General features: G+C 38.0%; 1 protein-coding gene across 1 annotated transcript in view; it reads right to left on the minus strand.

Annotated features, from left to right (window-relative positions):
* Positions 1 to 21,071, minus strand: part of GREB1 (growth regulating estrogen receptor binding 1) — an 87,963-nt gene that overhangs the window by 33,825 nt on the left and 33,067 nt on the right. The window contains 13 exon segments of the mRNA XM_032104489.1: positions 241 to 369; positions 1,050 to 1,400; positions 1,941 to 2,126; positions 2,304 to 2,376; positions 2,378 to 2,442; positions 3,305 to 3,427; positions 5,303 to 5,342; positions 5,344 to 5,429; positions 6,708 to 6,851; positions 7,143 to 7,325; positions 13,927 to 14,103; positions 14,828 to 14,956; positions 20,375 to 20,531. Of these exon segments, the coding sequence (XP_031960380.1) occupies positions 241 to 369; positions 1,050 to 1,400; positions 1,941 to 2,126; positions 2,304 to 2,376; positions 2,378 to 2,442; positions 3,305 to 3,427; positions 5,303 to 5,342; positions 5,344 to 5,429; positions 6,708 to 6,851; positions 7,143 to 7,325; positions 13,927 to 14,103; positions 14,828 to 14,956; positions 20,375 to 20,531 (1,843 nt within the window).

Here is a 21,071-nt window from a genome sequence, read left to right on the forward strand (position 1 = left end):
CATAGCTAAGAATAATATGCTCAGCTATTTGCTGGCCTATTTTTATGAAACCAATGGATTTTAGAAACTGACACTTTTAGGAGGAATCTCAATTCAAGTGTACTTTCACAACTCTGTCCTGCATTTTTCATATATTTCTTAGAGTGTCTTGCTTCTGGAAAGGAAATGAGCACGACTATTTTCTCAGACTTAAAAGTTTCAGGGATTTAGAAACATGCCTCTTTACAACCTGTTAGGTACCTGGGCAGAGTGTGCTAAAGAAGGACCCCAGAGTTTCCACCTTCCCTGTGACCAGCTGATAGTTAACTTCTTTTTGGTAGTCTGAAGGACTGAGCATGCTCTCAGACAGAACTCTTGCCTGATACTTTCCTAAAAGACAAAAAAAGAGGAATTTTGAAAACACTTTAAACTAAAGTTAAAAATGTTCTAAGGCATAACAAAAATACTTTACAACTAAATAAATACCACACATACAGAAATGGCAGAGAAGAGTCTTTTATGTCTTTGACGCATATATGCACCATGTAAAACAGATTCATGTTTTGTAATTCTTTGTATTTCATTCCCAGTTTGGAAAATATTTGTTGATACAGTATATAAAAAGACCATATAATATTGAAAGGAATTGCCAATTATCTTACAATCATAATGAATCTTTGAATGGCCATCCAGATAATTTAATTGTGAGCATAACCCTCAACAGGTTGTTGAAGGGAATGACATTGAAAGATCATCTTTTAGAAGCTAATGAAAGGTTCTCTGCAGTAATGTCCCAGTTGCACAGAGGAGGAGAGCTTTATGCACTGTGTGTGCTGTAACTCACTATTTGTAGCCTTGTTGGCTGAGAGGCTTTGGTGAGAAAATGGGCAACGCAGGCAGAATGTGGTTTGCTGGGGAGAGACCCAGTGGTGCAGTGTCAGCTTGGGTTCACCAAACCCAATCATTACTAGTTGCTCTGCTTTGTGAGGCAATTTACTGGAATTCCAACCAAATCCCTCACAGCATTGAATTACTCTGGTTTGCATAGAGATACTTTCTTGGGTTATTACCTGTTATCACAATGCAGGAATCAATGGCTCGGTTTCTACTGGCACATATGATCACCACATAGTTTGTCTTTACTAATTTTCCTTCAATGAGTAGCTTAAACATTTCTGAAAGCCCTTCTGCCAGGGAGTAGCTGCACTCAATGATATGGACACTGTCATTACAGGAGCTGGCTGCCAGCCCCGCCAGCCAGGGCAGCTGGGCTGAAGTCACCGGGGTGATCTGGCTGGGCACGTGGGGAAAGGCCTGGGGAACAGCCTGCTGGTACTGACGGATTTCAGACAGGTGTGATTCCCGCCAAGAACGCATGAATATTTGCTCCAAATCCTCAATCAAAGGGACCTGGTCTGCAGCTAAAAAAAAATAAGAGGGAAATATTATGAAACAATTTAAAAAACTGTTGAGTTAAAAGCATGTATTTTTTAAACCATGCTTCAGATTTCTGCATGCATGACTCTATTGCCTATAGCAGACGTAAAGCAAACTTTTCATTTTGAAATGCCTTTGTGATACTCATATAAAGCTGCCCTAATTTGAACCTGAGTACCAGTAATTAGAAATGTTTAAGAGGTTGAGTGCTGCCTGTCTCAGCATAATGCTACTTCTAAACCACAGATTGTCTGCAAGAACAGTGAATGACAGCTCTTTTCCTTTAATTTTCATCGCTGAGGTCCCAGATGATAGCAGAAAATAAACCTTGTATGTTTATAATTCAATCTGTCTGGCCTTCAAGACCTAGTTATTTCATTTTTTTCCATAATCATGAATGAAATAGTTTAATATCACATTATCAAAGACTCATATTTAGTACTGTCCTGCCCTAATATTCCCTTTCTCATTTGCCTGCATGTAATATATTCAACGTAGTCTCTCTGGATGTAGAACAATCTTACCTAGTTGAACAAGGTAGTAAACAGTCAGTAAGAGCTGCATTTCCTCAGAAATAGGCTGTATTGTAGATGCACCGTATTGTTCATATGCTCTAGATAAAGACTGTGAATTTCTGTAACAGGTGTACAACAAAGGACTCACTATCACATCATTAATGTTCCCGCAAAGATATGGGAAGTTTCCATGACCTACAAAAATAAATGTATGTAAACATCACATTAATTTAGTCATTTTCCATATATGCATTAAACAGTTTAATAGTCAAACCTCTTAAAATGGATAGTGTTAGCAGTGTTTAGAGGTAGAATATATCTTTACATCTCTTGGAAAAAAAAGAGGCCTTGTTGTGGGGTTGGGGGGTTTACCTTTAAAAATAACTGGTTTTGCTTTACAGATTTTCAGCAAGTTGTCCGGAACTGAGACTGGTTCTCCCTGAGCCTACCATTGGAGAGGAGGCTGGTCCCACCAAAGCAGAATGTGGTACAGATGACAGGCTTCCTCCATCTAAGATTTTAGACATATTATTACTGGAGTCAGGTCTAGTAATGATTTCCTCAAAGAAAAGTTATTCAGCGTCTTCTCATACCCGCATTTGCTATCAGTATTAACTGCTTTTTATGGCTCCATCACACAGCTCTTGACCTGTTACTACAACCCACACTATTATGCTAACAGTCTTGGAGGACTAATTATGTCACTGCAACATTGGACATCCCACATGCATCTAAAGATTTTGAAATGTTTATAAACAAACAGTTCCAGGTATGAATGCAAGAATACAGACTCTTATGTGATATCAATGCACATGTAGTTACGATTTGTGAGTTCTGGGTGATACATTTCGTTTCATTCATTAGAATGTTTTTATTGCTATAAGAAGAAAGAAAACTGTAAGATTCAGTGTTTGCTCAGCCATAGCTTCTTTATGGTAATTTTAATGTAAACAATAGTACATTAAAAGAAAATATTTTGGAGGAACTGTATTTATTTCACTGCATGTCACTCCTGTCTGTCTCTAGACTATAAAATCCAAGTGCCAAGAACATTATGACAAATGATTGAAACAATGGATGGTACTGTTATTATGGACCTGAGTTATGATACTAATCTTAATATTCCAAAGGTGTTTTGGTGTCTAAAGATGGACCAAGGCATCTGTTGGGATTTGTTAATGACTTGATGACTTGAACCTAAGGAGAGTTAGGCTCAGAGCCTCAAAAAGCATCTAGGAAATAAAGCATCTAGGTGAGCACAGAGAAATCCCTCATATGAATCTGCATGTGTCTTTAAAATAATACTTCCTTCCCCCCTATAATTTTCATGTTCTAATGAAACAAACAAAATCATTACCTTGGGTATAGCTTACCATTTTTAATTCTGTTTGGAGCCTGTGGATTGAGCTGCAAGTTCCAAGTTTCAGTGGACGATGGAGATTCTGGTGACCAACCTTTATGGCGCTTTTTTGGAGGGCCTGAATTTGTTAATGTGCCTGAATAAGAATAATGTTCCAGAGAAATACCAGAATAAAATTTATTCAGGTTTGTGCATGGTAATTCAGTATGTTTTGACAGACTGAATGTATTCATCAGTATGGTAGTAGAAAAGGTCAAGTCTATGAATATAATAATTTTGTGTGGTTTATTTTACTTTGTTGTGTCCTGCTTAAATTATCGGGAAATTTTTGGTGCAGAGAACTCTTAATTATCTACGTAAACTTCACTTATCTAACACCAATGCTTTCTCTCTACTAAGAATAATACAGTAAGTAATGAGACATAATAAGAATCCTTTACAGTATAAATATTTTGAAGTCAACACTGTGGGCATTTTGCTCCTTTTATTTCTGAACACATGACACAGTGTTACATGGAACTTACTGAAAAATAATATTGCTGAGGGTTTCTTTTCAAAAATTTCCCCATTTACAGGATTTTTGCCACTTCTTGCTGATTCCGTCTTTGGTTTTATGTTTTTCCATATTAACTCCTATCAAACTACTGCTACACCTTCCTCCTACCCGTGTATAGCTTCAACATTTTCTTCTGTAAAAACAACTTTCTTACGGTTTTTTCAGGAGCTCCTGATGACTAATTTCTTTACATTTTTTTCATCATTTTCTTGAGTCTTCTTGTGCACTCCTGCAAACTCCTAGGAAGATGAGCTTCCACTAACATCAAGTATTTCTAATTATTGAGAGTCAACGGTCCTCCTGGAATTGCTCAGAAACTTGCAGGATTGAGCTATTTCTGTTTCTGGACATGACTACACAGAGGTCGTAACACTGCTTAACCCTGTCAAGGTGATATCTCCAGGTGAAAAGTCCCACATAAATTTCGAAACAAAATAAGAATTTTATATAAAAAGGTGTGGGTTTAATTTTGAAAAATTCATTAAAATTAAAGATAAACCCGAGGTCTTCAGATCTAGAAGGAGATTGTTCACTTGCAGACCCTCACACACGGGGGTTTCCAATGACTTTGTCCCTTACCCTTTTACCACGCGAGGGCAGACTTTGGCCATTTGTGCTGCTCATCCTTCCACTTGGTTTCCTGGCATAACGTTGTGACAAAGTCACAAGATACTTAGAGCAACACAAAGGACTTTTTTATTTGACAGTGCTGTGCTCTTTTCTGCAGATATGTTGATATGTGAAATTAATCCTTCTGAAATGAATTAGCAATAATGTGCTGCTGCATGAAAAAAAAGAGATTAAGAGCCTGAATGGGCAGAGAAGGTGTATTTGTCTGTGATGCCAGCAGGGAAACTTGGGAAGACTTATCCTAAAACCGAGCTACAGTTTGTTGCCAGCCATAGTGAAAACCTAATTTTCTTCCTTAAACAACCAGTGACACAGTCTGGTGACAGAAAAACAATTAACAAAAATCATTATAATAATGCTATAGCGAGGGCAGTTTCTTGAATTTGGAGCCAGTTGACAAAGTCTATTTCTCCATCTCAAGGTGACCTGCAACACAGGAATCATCCTATGAGTTATTCCTTATAAATATTTCTTAATTCCCTTCACAAAATCTGTTTGGGAAATTGATGCAAACTGACACATTCTTTAAGAACCTGGATTCAGAATCTGGCCTGTATCTCTATTAAATAAATGAACTGTAAATATAAGGAAAAACATCTAGTTAATATGAACTGTAACAAAACTGTGGCTGAAAACATATAAAGAATTTTTTTTTCCCTGGAAATTAACACAGAAAACAGTACTGTAGTCAGAAAAGACTTGGAAGAAATTTGTAATTTCTATTCATTCAGGAAATTAAAAACATTATATAATTTGTTCAATGGTTCTATTATACTCATGGAATACAGAGTTTAGGGTTATTAAACAACAAATCCATACAAATACCTAACACCGAAGGTCTTGTCAGAGCAGACAGGTTATTTTTTCATCAATTGTTGTTTAGGTGACTCCTTGCCATTATAAACTGCTGAGCTGAATGCTGCTGTTGAAGGGATGTGATCTGTGGCTGCAGCTGGCAAGAAAAAAAACCCAAAGTATTTACATTAAACATTTCTAGGTCGAGAGCCTCAGCTGATATAACAAACCAATCATTTCATCATTTCATTTAATAGAGCCATCGGGATCTGCTCAAGAGTGAATAAAATGCTGAATAAAACAAACTACTTCTGACCTCCTACTCCCAATTAAGTGCCTGGGCAAAATCTGATTCTTCAATTAAATGCATATGTCAGAAGCTGTAGCTTCTTTGCATGACCCTGGCTCTTACATAAAGTTTACTCAAGAACCAGCCAAAAGAGAGAGGTTGTTTAAAATTTACTAAGCCTCCATCCCAATCTTTCTCTTTCTAAGATTTTTTTAACTATACTGCATTTTAAAAAGCCAAAAAATGGAGGTGTTCTCAAGCCTAATATACTTGTAATTAATGTAGCTTTTTTGTAACATCTGGGGGTGAAAAAAAAAAAAGGCAATCTGCTATTATAAAGAGATTGATGATTTGCTCTGGAAGTGCACCAGTATTCCAGATCACGACTATTTAACAGGCTTCTATCTTACACAGAGAACAGAATATAACCACCAACAGATGTGCTTCAGCTCTCCTCTGTAAAAACTCAGGAAAAACCTGTAATAGTCACAAGACACTAAAGAGCTGTTTTCATTATAAAGAAGCTCAGAGAGATCACTCTAGCCTCTATCATTTATCACCTTTCATTTATGTCAAGTTAATGGAAAAGTAAAGGTCTCAGAAAGAATTTTTAATGCAAAGAAAGTTACAGATACCAATTGTTTGGTTTTTAATTTTAAAGTCACTTTTCTCAGCAGAAAAATTCACAAGCTTTTAAACTGATGCCCATATAATATCTGTATTGAATAGGATTCTGGTCATAGCATAAAACAGACTGGATCAGACGAAAAAGCTAAAATTACACTGGATGCTGTAACAGTTGTCATCTGTGACCAGACAAGCGACAGCTGGAAAGACACTTTAGAAATAAGGGCTTTTTAAAACATTTTGGTTTGGTTTAGCTGTGAGCAAGCTGCAGAACACCTGTTTACTATTTGTTAACCTTTTATACATAAACCTGACAGGAGAGAAGGGACAGCAAGAAGCCTTCAAAGTATAATTCTTTCTTTATTTGTAATAGATCTCTAATTCTATTCAACTTGTTTTATTAGGCAGTGTGCCTACTTGTTTGTTTGCCTTTGCTTTCACATGAGTACACCCAAATACACAAGAACAGAGGAGTTAAGTGGAAGTGCAACCCTGGCGTGTTTTCCTTCTAAGCAGTACCTGTTTGCTGAGTCCCAGCCGGAGCACTGGGATTTGCAGCTGGGAGCGGCTCACTGGAGGTGCTTCCTGAGAGGCCCGAACTCTCTGGCAGTTGGAACAAGGTGCTTGAGCAGGTACTGGTTGAAGACTGACGGCCTCTGAACTCTTAACAAAAAAAAAAAAAAAAAAAAAAAAAGAAGCTTCTTTATCTTTCTGATAATTTCACACATTAATTCTTAGAGGCTACAGCACTTGAATGAAGGAACCAATGTCTTCAGACAGGCCAGGCTTATATTAGGTCAGACAATGGCTTTTTACAGCTACTCTAGCAGTCACCTGGCTTTAAAGAGTCTTTCAAATGATCTCATTCAGGCTTTTCACAGACGCCAGCCCTCATGATAGCTAAGCTTGGATGATAAAAACCAGAGCTCAAGGAAGACAGCTTCATTATCTTACCTGCCCCTTTCCAGCAGATTACAGATCCTTTGGTCAGAGCTCCCTGTGCATTCCTGACCAGATAATACTTCAAGTGTTTCTGTTTCTTGGGCTGAGTGGTCAGTTTAAGATTAATGTGATTTGAGAATTCTGTAAAGTAGCAGAAACCCTTCTTGCCACAGCCAACACAATTGCCAGAGAAGCCTGATAAAATAAACAATACACATAATCCAATGAGATAGGTGGGTCACTATTAATAACATTCAAACATGACTCTTTCCAGAGGAAAGACTGTATTTATTTATGTTTGAGGTTTTTGGTTTGTTTTTCTTTTCTCACAGAGTGAGATTTCTATTAACGCTTTCCTTAAAAAAGGTATTTTCACTTTGTGCAAAAAACATATTGCACTTTGGAAAACAGACTGTAAAAACATAGCCCCACGTTTAAAAAACAAATAAAATGGGCCATATTTTCCATTTTCTCCTACCAGAAAAAGGTCACAATTCCTATTTATTACCTACCAGTGAAAAGTTTCTGGTTGAAGAGCACTGAGTCAATTGCTTAACCCCAGCCATATTCAGCACCACAGCATGTACATGCTTCATTTCTCTTTCAATTTTCATTGAAATATCATTCAATTTCATTGAATTCCATTTCACCCAATTCAATGAAACGCAATTAAGTCTCAAGAAATTAAGTATATTTAACCTACTATATTTAAATAGATCTGATCATATTTAAGTATCAAGTGCCTCCTATAGATGCTATTTTAGACAGGAAAAAGTACTAAGCCATTCCTGAGCTATTAATTTAAAATAGCTTTGTCAAATTATGGCTAGACTCTGTCAGCACTTCACAGCAGTTGAACTATTTATGATTACAGGAACAAAGTGTCTGCAACTCTATAGACACAACAGAGACATAGTCCTTCCCCGTAAAGCTTTTTGTCCTCAGGCTTGATGGGGCATTTCCAGGGATACTGCCATTTCCTCTCATTCTGAGATACACAGCTTGTGCCTCAACAAGGGGTTCATGGTGCTGATGTCATTATCATCGTAAATAAAGGCCACTGCTCACACAGCTGCCTTAAGATTCTTCTTTTTTTTGTCCATTCTACAAAGTATTTCCTAAGACATTTTCATCTTCCATCAGACTAATGCAACTGTCTGAAAATACTTATGATCTACAAAGAAATCCTGTACAGGGGAATTAAAAGATAATTTTGCCCTTGGAAATTTTCTCTCTGTTCCCTACACATGACCTGAAGTATGATGCTTTCTTTCATTTTAATCATATGTAATGAACATTTTTATGTGTAATAACAGGAATTGAAATGAAAAGAGTATATTCAGTGAATTGAAACATGGCAAAAATAAAGGAAATGTATTTCACATAACGTGGACAATGACATTGAAAAGAAAAAATTGGAATAAAGGATCAATAATATTGTAAATGAAATTAAGATCCACTTAGGAAAATTCTTTCAATCACATATCTCAAACAAATTATACTTAAAAACTAATGGCCAATATTTTTTTCTTTCTGTAAAGTACAAGCACTGAAACATAATGCTCGGTAAACACTTGTTGCTTGGTTTTCAACCTAAGCACTTTAGTTAGTTTTCAAAAGGTTCAGAAGAATTTATTAAAAACTAAAGCTGATGTGGATTTTGGTCTGGTATCCATGGGAACAAGGGGCGAACAACCATTGAAAGCTGCCTATTATCTCTCTGATCCTAGTCAGTAGGATGATAAAAGTCATTATGACTCATAAAATCAGGACAAGTCATGACTCTGCAGAATATATCTGCAGACTGTTATATCAGTCAGCACAAAAGCATCTGTCTAACATCACAGAGCCTTGAGTAGCTGCAATAAAAGCAACAACAAAAGGAAACAATTAGAACGGATGTGGCAAAAGCTGTAGAGTTTGCATGCATTTTATGCTGATTAAGAAATCATGAAAAATGCTTTTGCTAGTAAATGAAAACTTCTCATATATTTGGCAGCACACAGAGCATCACAAGAGTAGCACTGCAATTTTTGCCTGGTTGCCACTCACAAGACCACACCTGTTTTCAAATTTCCTCTTTCTTTTTTCCAAATGTACACTTTTTAGGTTTTATCATTTTTCTGGGAGTGTCTGGCAACTTGACAAAGCCAAATGTTGAAGTATTTGTTAAATCCAAGTTGGACAGTGGACATGAAAACTTATCATTTGGACTCCAGATTTTCAGATCACTTTTGTAAATTTACTTTTGTAAATTACATCTGTCCATTTAGCAATAACTTCTACCTGAAGAGACCTTTTTCCCCAATCACCTATTTTTAACTCTGTGGCGTCTACTGGAAAATTAGTTTACACCCTATATAGCATACAGGTGAGGCATAGTAAGGATTAAACAGATCTAAATTGTCCACTTGTTTTGAAAAGCCCTTGGATGACATTTTATAAGTTTATTTTTCAATTTTCCTTTAAGTCAAATTATCATCTTTCACCTCAAGTTCCTCCAGCCTCTCTGAGACCCAGTGCTTTCTTGGAAGCTGCCAACACCCTTTTCCATCCCATTCCCTCTGACTGACACTCTTTGGTGACAGCCATTGCTTCATTAATGCAGTTCGGCCCTGACACCACAGATAGAACACAGCATGCTCATAGTTCCAGCGCAATAAAATGCTCTTCAGTCATTTCTCATTGCAGAGGTCTGCCACCCCTGCTCAGAGCACTTTATGTGGCAGATTGAGTAAAACTGAGAACCCAAACATTTCATCATCCTCCTCTGAAGGCCCTGTTCATGCCACGGCCCAAGGCAGCAGCTGATAGAGGGGACAGCTTGTCTCATAAACAAGCTGCATTAAATATTCTTCCATACATTATAGAGAGGACAAAGGTTAGGGGAGTTGGGGCAGCCATAAGGTGACTCAATATATCTATGTCATGGGATTGATTTCACAAGAGAATTAGAAATCAATGCCTGGAGTTTAGGGGCTAAAAGCCTTTCACCTTTAGGTCACTGGTTCATATCCAGCTCAGTTCAGTTGTGACTGAAGGCTGTTCCCCTCTGAAGATTGTTTAATCAGAAGATGTTTGTATCTGTGATTTATCATATGCATTTGCTTGAATTTGCTCACATCACAATGATCAATTGTCCGTAATTTAAAAAGCTATTCCACAGCAGGGACCTTGTGCTCTGAAGAAGGACCTTGGACCAAAAGGTTATGAAATCTGACCTACCTTCTCACTGATAAAATGGTTCCTTTGGATCAACAGTGAGCTTGTGGTAGGGATAAAGAGAGTACTTCAGAATGGAAGGTCATGCACTCAATATTTCATAATCAAATCTCTCATAAACTAGCAGAAAATTTTTTTCTTGTTTCTCTTTTAAATGTGTAACAGGCTTTTAATTAACATTAATATTTTGGTGGAAAGTTGGCAGCTTGCTTAAACAAAGAACGCTTATATTTTCAACTTTTCACCACAAGTATTTCCTCTTTTCAGTTCTACTCACAGGAAAAGGCACACAAACACTGACAATGCCCCATGGCTTTCCCACCTACTCAGTACCACTCCATTTGAAGACTGAAGTCCTAAGTTTAAAAAACGAATAAAATAAATATGGTCAAGTTGGAGAGCTCCATTGTACAGCAACTCAGTACTGTTACAAAAGCCCAACAGATCATTGCATATTTATAAGAAGCAGCCACAGTATTTTATATTACAATGTTTTCATCTTACATACAGCTTGCAATGCAAGCAAACTAATCTTTTCCTCTGTCATTCTGACCTCAGGGACCCACTAGAAAAAAAAAAGGATTTCTTGTTCCCCACTAGGAAAGTAGGCAGCTCTTTGGTCTTTTGGAAAATGATGGGTGAATAGCTGCTTTGTTTATCATGAGAGACTCTCCTGAAGAGTGAGGACTAGAAAAAAAAACAAAACAAGAAGAGAAAAAAAACCTTAGGAAAGGTTCATGTTAGCTGCTTTAATTAGGAAACAATAAATGTCTCACTATCACAGATCACTTCCTCCATCTAAGCATTCCTTTAGGTTGCATAAAACCCAATAAACAGCTTCCTAAAGGCAAAAAGCTGAATCTGTTTTGCAAAGCAGTTAAACCTGTGATCAAACATGATTAACAGAATCATATGAGGAACAAGCCTAGAGACAGAAAACGTTTTGCTTGTCAAAAATATAGTCTTTTCCAGAAACTATTGAGGTTTCCTTCCTATGGAATAATACATCAATTGTAAAAACAAAGAAACCAAACAACCTCCAACAGAAATTACTTTCAAATCACAAGCACATCTGCCTTGATGGTGGGACAACTTAGTAGCATAATCAATAAAATGGCTCATGCCCCAGAGGCATATAAACAGCCCCTAATGGGAACAAGATCATAAGTTAAAACCTGGCCCTGAAACTACTGAGATATTTCCTGCTTTCTTCTGGTCTTTTTGTACAATCCACAGGTATCATCAAAAACACACGCAGCAGACCATAAGAAGTCAGGAAACTATTGGGTGAGTAATGAGTGTCTTCTCTCATCAAATCAAACTGTTTTGAAAAAAATCTACAGTACTGGGTAACAGCTGCCTTACAAAAATACAGTATATTAGAAAAAGCATGAAATTAGGCAAAAAACCAGTGGGGTTGAAGGGTCACAAATGATGTGTCTGTATCACCAGTAAGCCTTACCAAAAGTGTGGGATATACTCTGACTCATGACAGCTAATTTCAATTCAGAATTAATCCAATTCTATTTCCCTCTAAACTTACAAAGGCTTGAAGGGACCACTTTCCATGCTGTTTCAAAAGGCCAACATGTTTGACGGAGCAGTGCCTAAACTCAGAATACCAAAAATAAGGCTTCTATGCTGTCTTGAAAAGCAAGACACTAAATAGTTTCCTTTCTTCATACGACATGTTTTCAATTTAAATCTACCACCAGAGAGAGGACACTGTGCTACATTAATAGATTATTTAAAGTGAAAATGGTTCTCTCTTTTATCCCACAATGTGTCTGAAACCACGAGACTACTCCTGTCTGCTTCTAAGTTTACTTCCCCTGATTCGATTTGCACTGGTGTATGAAAACCTGAATCAAACAATCATTTCTATCTACAGTATGATCTATTGTACAAATAGTATGCTATCCTCATGTTAGTAAGATATGTAATTTTTTTCATTAGATAGGGGACCAGGAGCATTCTTTTATGTCCAGCATCCAGATGAAGACTTTGGATCTTAAAGTATACAAGTTCTTTTCCATTTAAGCTTGTTGTAGAATACATAAAAGTTATACTACGGAGTTTCTAGAATTCTCTCCAAAAGAATGTGGTTCACTGGGGGTTGAAGTGTATAACAACAGTCAAAAATAAGCATTTAAATGGTTTCAGGAAACTAAAATGTATTAAAAAAGCAAACTGAGGATGCAAGTAGCATAAAACCCTCCCAATTATGTTCCTGTTCTTGTTTAGCATGCAATTAACAAATACACGACTTCCTCTCTGCTAACAGCCTAAGGAGCCTAAGCTGTTAATAGTGCTAGGACTGAATGACTTGAGTGGTACAACATCCCTGTCTTTATCTTTAAAATGACAACACGTGGGTGATTTACACCACTCTTAATTCTTTTACAATCACTGGTCAAATGCACTGTGACCAATACAACTCTACAAGATCACATAGGAAAAGAAATTACTGTACATAGAATCACATTATGCACCTTCACACTCCACTGTCAGCCCAAATGCCTTGAAGAGTTGCTCAAACTGAGATAACAACCGAGTTCATGTCATACCCCATCTTTCACATGTTTGTGAAAGAAACATCTTAAAAGTCTTGGTAAATATTTCCTTTTGCTATTCAAAGCTCAGACTGGTGCACAAATATAAGATGCATCATTTTTTTGGTTAACTATGAAAACAATATGTACGAACCTGAGAGTGTCTGATTGCAAACTGAGTTCCCCCTCCAATCATGCACCGCCTTTCCCAATATAAAAGCTATTCCATTTTAATAACATTAATATTCAGTTAATTAATTCACATGGCTGCAGATCTTCCCCATTTGGCTTGATTTGGATGATGTTAATGGCAATCAGAAAGACTAATAAAAATAGATAGAAGGACCTATTTTTATGTTGGAAGTTAAACTTTTAAGTAGATTAAATGCAATAAATTGAAGTATCCTCCTAACAATATTTTTCAAACACGCAGTATTAACTGATTCCACATATAGGAAAAATTTCAACTTATAATCACTCATATTTATTTATATTGTGATGATAGCAAAAAGCCATAGATTAGAATCCAGAACCCAGGCTATTGTTGAAACACAGTGGAGAATATTATCCCTATCTCAAAGAGGTAAACTGAAATGGTCATCTTTTTTTTGTAGTCCAAACTATCATTAAACTGTTTACATGTATACAAGAGCCTGAAATTTCCACTTGAAAGCCCTACAGTCTGTACACATCTGTATTGGGAAAGCTAAATTAGAGACAGGCAGCAGTTCAACCAGTCCAGTTACCAGATGTGCAGGTCCAGCAACTAGGACATGAACCAGCCAAATAATGACTTCAGCCTTGGACTAATGGACAGAAAGTGATGAAGCATCTCTAATGAAGTGGCTCACTCTGCATTTTTCCAAAGCAAACACAGCCAGCTCTGAGTTGTTATCTTCTTGTGCATCACCTGTGAGCATTACTGTAAATGTGGAATAGAAACAAGATCTGCTGAACTCAAAAAACAATTAGCTATTAATTGAAGCCACAGAAGAATCCACTTACTGCAATCAGACACTTACCTAACAGGGCATTGCGTCCATTATCATCTGGCAGGAATCTTTTATCCACGGCACACACTAACAGGTGATCAGGTAAATTTGGTGACTTTGCACCAACAAGTAGAAATCCTGATGGCACCTCAATATGATCATTGGAAATTGAAACCAGTCTCAAATCTTTACCAGCCTGGCAGAAACCTAGAAAAAAATCAATTCAACTTATTTTAAGTTGACAAGGTGTTTTTGTTTCCTGTTCACAATTGTCTTCATTAAAGGACTTCCTATCTTTTTAATGAAAAACAAAGTCTTACCCTCTAAGATCAAGGGCATACTAAAAGATTATTTTCTTCCCTGCCTTTTGGTCAGCTATAAACAAATTTGAAAATGTACAATGAAGTTTCTCTTGATGGTAGTTTGTAACCTACTTATTTATGAGACTCATCACCAACATCATCCTAACTTAGGTCAGACACTGGAAAATGGAGAAAATAGTTCTCAAAATCTGGTGAACTTCACCAGCTTTTCCCAGGTTTTCAAGTATTTTTACAGCTTCATAGAATGAGGTACACTTTAAGCAGAAAAGAGTCATGATAAAGCAATAAGAATTATCACATTCATTTTAGCAAATGCCATGCCTACAAACTCAACATTTTAAAGGTTGTGCTGCCTAAGAGAACAGAAGTTCTGTCCTTGTACCAGGCATTCCAGCACAAATGCTTATCTGACACTGAACAAAGACCCTGTCAAATAGAAGAGCAACTGAGAGCAGTCCAGCTTTATCTGGAAGGTAATGAACACTGACATTTTTAGGATTTCTATATCATATAGATTATCTCATTCTGATAAATTATAGGGGAAATAGCCCAAATCATACCCTTTTCAGTAGGGCAAGTGCTTCTGACAGCATGGTTTGTACTCTTACCATCAGTAGTGCAACATCCTTCTGGGGGAGGCTTCATCTGGTACGAAACAGGAGGACTACTTGATTCTGAGCCTTCCTCCTCCTCCTCCTCTTCTTCTTCTTCGTCCTCATTTTCTGCTCTGCTGCCAGCTGCAAATTAATATAGCATAAATGACTTAGACAACAGAAAATGCTGGCAACAAACCAGTGAGTGGACAGGGTGACCCAGTTACAGAAAGTATTACAGCAAACTGGGTTCTCTCCTCTTGACAATGACTTTACTCTTGCCAACTCTTGATAGTTGTTGTTCCTTAAAGCTCCAACTTCCAGTCATGCTTATGATAAAATGTATATCACCAAGAAAACAAAGATGTTAGTTCCTGTGCAAAAGAAGTTCAAAAGCATGACTCAACTGCACCTGAGAAAGTAAAACACACTAAAGGACAAATAAAAAGAAGTCTCAACTTATTAATTTTAAAAATCACATTATTTTAAGATAAGTGCACAATTTTTAGAGGACTAGTTTCTAATGTTTGAACTCTTGCTGATCAACAGTGTAACTGTATCCTTTGTTTACAATATTAACAGCCAATAAAACCCAAAGTCATTACTTCTTGGCACTTTAGAATGTCCTGGCTACAGTGTCCAAGTACAGAATTTGTTAATTAGGTGTTGACCGTGTCCTTGATTTTGTACAGGACACTGAAAAAACAGTTCCTGCTTGAAACTAGTTTCACTACAGGTGATGCCATGACAAGAACACCTAATTCTCAGCCCGTCTGTCTCCTACCAGAATCCAGAGCTCCAAGTAATGCACTGACACTCCTTTGCAGTGTCAAGGAAAGGCAGATGTTCAAGAGGATTCACACCAGCCTGTGCATGGACTGTGCTAGTCCAGGAGGCACTATGGAAGCAGTACCGAATGCTGGAGAGGAATATAGGCCGTAAGGTTCAATTTTTAGAAGGCTTTACGTGTGTTTAGACAGCTTTATTGCTGTATGTTTCACCCCTTCAACTAGAGACTGCCTCTTTCCTTTCATGCAGGATGCAACAGCTCCAGCAAAACATTCTGACCAATGACTCCATCCCCTCTTATGGCTCAGATATACTCATGACAAATGGGACAAATGTGGCAAGCAGAGGAGAGTAATTAACTGGTACATGGGGAAAGCTTCTACAGACAGGACTGAGGAACATTTTACACCAGAGACAGTGCACGAGTACTAAGGGAACCCAGTGGAGTTCGTGTCTTAGGTTTCTAGGTGTCTGTACGGACACACCTTCATCAAACACAACACAAAGAGCTTCCACTGGCAATGTTGGGTGGTGAAGGGCTGCAGGTACTTGAGGATCAGCAGAAAGCTGAATAGCTGCTTGTACTTGGGCAAGTAAAAGACCAGTTAGGCACTGACATTACTCTGCTGATCCAGGTTTTAATCTTGAAACAGAAAAACAATGAAGCAGTGCAGTCATCCTCCAAAGCCCACTGTCAACTGGACATAACTTCTTTGCTTCAATTGACTTTGGATCAGGTACTCAGAATCCTGTAAGATATCATCAAGGATTTCTCTTTTCTTTCCTATGACCCTCCTCAGAATATCCTTTTATTTTATTGACAAATTACTGTACAATCAGCTAGACAAATACTACAGGACAAATGAGAACTAGGGAGGAGAAAGTAAATCTGGAGTTTGAAGATCTTTCTGTTAAGTTCAGTAAGATTTACACCCCAGTCTGGAAGAGAATTTGAAGGGTATATTTACATTTAAACTCTGAACATCAAGCTCCAGTCCTGATGCACACAACTAAGGACCGAACACTAAACACAAGTGTTTTAAGGGCATGGTCTAAAGACAAAAAAGCTGCAATTGAATGAAGGGAAAAGTGAATCTTTTCATCTATGCTATTTAGGTAAAGGGTAAACTATGTGTTATGACATAACCTTGACTAATATATCCGTATGCAATGTAAAAGGGCTGAGTATGTCTTTCCTCTCATTCCTCTTGCTCCCAGACATGAAATTCCTCTCCTCCTTCCTCTTTGTGCCAGCTCTGACACTTACTAACTACAGAAAAAAAGTGACCAATTTCCTTTTTTCTTTTTGCTGGGTTTATGTATTAAATTAGCACAGTGGAAGAGCCAAAAGATGGCAAAACTGATGAAAAGGAAGAAAATGGGAATGTATGGACAGACAAAGTGAACAGAACAGAATATGTTTATTTCCCTTTTGGACAGAGGTAAACTGTGAGGTTTGTTCAACCATAATAGGCGGTTTAAGAAAGAAACAAAAAATGGAAGTGGAGACTAAGAAATATGAGAGCTACAGCATTTTCAATTTGAAAATGAAAAGAGTAGAAGAGAAAGTACTCAAGCATGAGCAGCTGCCACCTGTAAAGCGTTTCATTAGCATTGCACAAGCCCCCAAGGATGTCTCTCCGCTTCAGGTGCCTCCTGGACCTCAGAGCATAGGGATTCATGTAGCCAGAAGTCAAAGATTCAATTTATGACAAGGCTGCAGTACCTAAGAGAAGCTTGAAGACCTCTTCCACCTGAGGATCAGCCTAGGAGGCACTCTATTATAGGTCCCTTCAGAGTTCCCCTTGTCTGAAACTTTCATGAACAAAATGCTCTCTGCCAGGCTGTTACGAGACTTTTAATTACACTTCAATTTTGTTTCCATTAACTACAAGGAACACAGAATCAGCCCCTCAAGGTTTGGAAAGTTATTTGAAAGTGTTGAAAGAAAGAAAGAAACTACAGAAGTGTGAAATCGCACTTTTGCTCCTGAATCGTGGATCTGCTCCTGTGGCATCTTTCCCAAGTGATGTCATAATCAATTTTGTGACATCACAGCTGCAATGGAAAAGTTTATAAAATCTTTATGGAAGGGTTTGATAGAATGTCATGGTTTAGCATAGTGTAGGTTTTTAGTTAAAGAGGGCTCCATCAGCTACAGAAGTGATTCTCTTGCAAAGAGGTGCTTACAGCTTCCTCTATGACCTCACAGAACCAATCAACTGGCTAGTTTGAATATTGGCAACCTTTTAAAGCCACTTAAGAAGCTTCACACGCCTCTGTGATCCCCATTTAAGAACGAACAAAGCCGGGGAAAGCTCTCTTGCTTCCAGCTTTTGGACAGGTAACTGGGGGCCCGCGGCGTGACCCTGCGGGGCTGAGCCGGGCCATGCCGGGTCAGCTGCGGTGGGGCTTGGCTGAGATCTCAGCCACTCCTGCTCTCTGGACACCCAGCGCAGCCCCCTCAGTGCGGGCTGGGCCAGCCAGGAGACAGCCACCCCGGAGCCGTGCGGCCCTGTTCCATCCATGGCCCTGCTCCGTGCAGGCAGCCCCGCGGCTCGGCCAGCCCCACCCAGTGCAGCCGCTGAAATAAAACGCTACACCGAAACAAGCTCCGGCTGCCGCCCGGCAGAAATTAGGGAACCAACAGCAGAAGGCAAAGGTAAGATTAACTCTCTTAGTGCTGTAAGATTCTCCAGAACAGATGAAGCCTGCAGACATCAATCCTCTCCCGAGTCAGAGGAAAGGTGAAGGCATGTGAAGAAAGTACCATAAAGAAACCAAAGTCAGTGAAGAAGGAAGAGCTAAAACCCCGAGAGAGGAGAAAGAGGAGATGCTTCAAGCCTAAAAGCTGAAATTCTGTTGCAATGCTATGGAGGTGAACTATGATATGTCAGAATACCCGTTGTAATTTCATGAAAGCATGGGGGATGGGGGGGGGGGGGGGGGGGTAGAGCGTTCAAATTGCAATCATGAGCAAAAGTACCTGTGCTGAAATAAGCAAATGTTGAAGTAGCTGTGATTTGATGAGAAGCTTGAACAGAGAGAGATGAAAGTGATGAAGACCCTTGCTCCCAGGGAAGAAGAAGACCTCTATTCCTAGAGATGAAGATGCTCCCAGAGATAGGTGAAGAGAACCTTTGCTTCTGAAAAGCTCATCCTTAAAATGGTACCCCAGTAGCTCGAGATTGGACCCTCGAAAGCTGTTGTGGGGAAAGCTGTAAGATGAGGGAAGGAACTTCCACACGTGAGCAGAGAACCAACCCGGGCGGCTGTCTCGCTGTGACATTGAAGCGATGAGAGAACTGTTTCTTGTGGAGATGTCTCCCTAGCATGAGTAAGAGAGACTCCTCTCCCTAAGTGAACTGAAAAAATTATAGAGGTGGTAAACTGACTGAAATCTCAAGGGTTGTCTTTTTGCGTTGTCAGTGGGAGAAGGGAGAAAGGTGGGGGGAAGAGAAGTGTTCTGAAGGTTTAGTCTGACTTTTTTCCTTTCTTTTAGGTCTGTTAATAAACTTCTTTATATTCTTTTAAGTTTTGTGCCTGCTTTGCTTTCTCCTAATTCTTATCTCACGGAAGGAAAATAAGTAAGTAATGGATATTTCGAAACAAGCCACTACATAGAAGGATCACTTTGTGCAGGGAATAAGCAGCATATATATTTAAACAATTAATGTATATTCATTGTTATGTCCTATATTAGGAAAAAAAAAAAAAAAGAGGAAATTACTACTGATGAGCAGATTTTTTTTCAAGAAATATTCACAGCTGCCACTGTGAGGCAATAGCAGAGTTTAATCTGTGAAAAACACTTTTATTTGTTACTAGTCCTCGGCCTGCTTTCATGCACGTGTGTGTGTTACTGTGGACTGCTAACCTTTATGCATTTCTCACTATAACTGTGGCAAAGTATGACAGGAAAAATAGACGTGGACAAAAGACATGAAACTCCACCCTCTTAACAGAAATGACTAAATAATCAAATTACTAAACATAACCTTACATGACCATGCCAGTGTTATGCACGCACCAGTAAACCATGCCCTTAAAACACAAACAAACACGAGACAACAAATAACAGCACACCAAACACCAAACTCCTTCATGAGTTTGCTTATCTGATCCATACAGTTCATTTAAAATATATTACTTCCAAGAAAAAAAAAAAGAGCAAATGAAACTGAGAAAGCAGGCTTCTGTAAACACACATACAAATTCAGTGAGAAATCCTGTGTGTCAAATACCAACTTCTGCAGGGTTTGTGAGAGTACACATCCTAAATTTTTACCTTTGCAACCACAGAACAACTACAAATATTATGCCTGAAGTAATTATAAACCATCTCAAAAGCTAAGAAGTATTTCTGCTGTATTTATGCACTTTGAAAATCAGTCTTAGCATATATGTTTTATAAATCTATTATGCGTTTTCTACCATTTACTGCGTGACTTTCAGCAGTATATAATAAATTATAGGATAACAGATTTATGTTCCAAACATCCACTTCTCCACAAATGTAATCTAACAATTCCTAGAACTTCAGTTTATGTGTATAGATGAATCTGAGCAAGTGGCTTAATTTTGTCAAAATTAAAGACAATGCGATTTGTATTTTTAATCCAATTCTAATACATATATATTTACAGATCATTAAAAAATCCAAATAAAAACGTATGTTTATCCATTTTATGATTTAAAATGTGTGTGCTGAGCTGTGGCTGAGCAAACAGCAGAACTGTCTTTGACAGAAATAGAAATTCCATTATTTCCTACCTTCCAGTGATGATAGTTGCTGTTCAGCTTCCAAATACAACTGAGAAAAGATTGGCCTGGGAACTAAGTTGTTTGAACGGAGAGAGGCCTCAATAGAATTATGCAACACTTCTTCAAACCGTGTTGTCTTGAAATGACCAGCATAAGAATTTCCCATCTTCTCAAAAAAAAAAAAAAAAAAAAAAAGAAACAAGAAGACCAAAAAAAAAAAAAAAAAAAGAAAGATATTACAATTTAAGCACTCAGAACTCAATCACTGCATGCTGATGTCAGGCTCAACATTTCTCATGAAAGAGAAATGCTTCATTGTCCACAAAGAAAGGCAAAGGAAAAGAACATTGACTGCAGCAGTCACTGAGCAGATCCTGCTGGTAAATTACAGGAAGTTATCTAAAAGTAACAGCTTTCTGTAATTCAGCAGAAAGGCAGCAAGCTTTGGCACCTTCTTGAAAAAGTGACTAGAAATCTGATTCAAGTAATTCCTTGGTTTATATAGCAATTGAGGAGATGCATTTTCAATAGTCATCAATCTCTTGTTAAACAGCCTTTCTGTTTTAAATGATTTGAACAGAATAAATGATCTGGGCAATAGCACAGTTTTGTGTCCTTATCTTTGCATCGTCCTTCATGGCTGAACACTGGCTAAAGTAGTTCAATGTATCTTTTAGAGGTGTTGTCTCATAAATAATGTAGCGTT

This window comes from Corvus moneduloides, chromosome 3 (assembly GCF_009650955.1).
Source record: "Corvus moneduloides isolate bCorMon1 chromosome 3, bCorMon1.pri, whole genome shotgun sequence".
Lineage (NCBI taxonomy): Eukaryota > Metazoa > Chordata > Aves > Passeriformes > Corvidae > Corvus > Corvus moneduloides.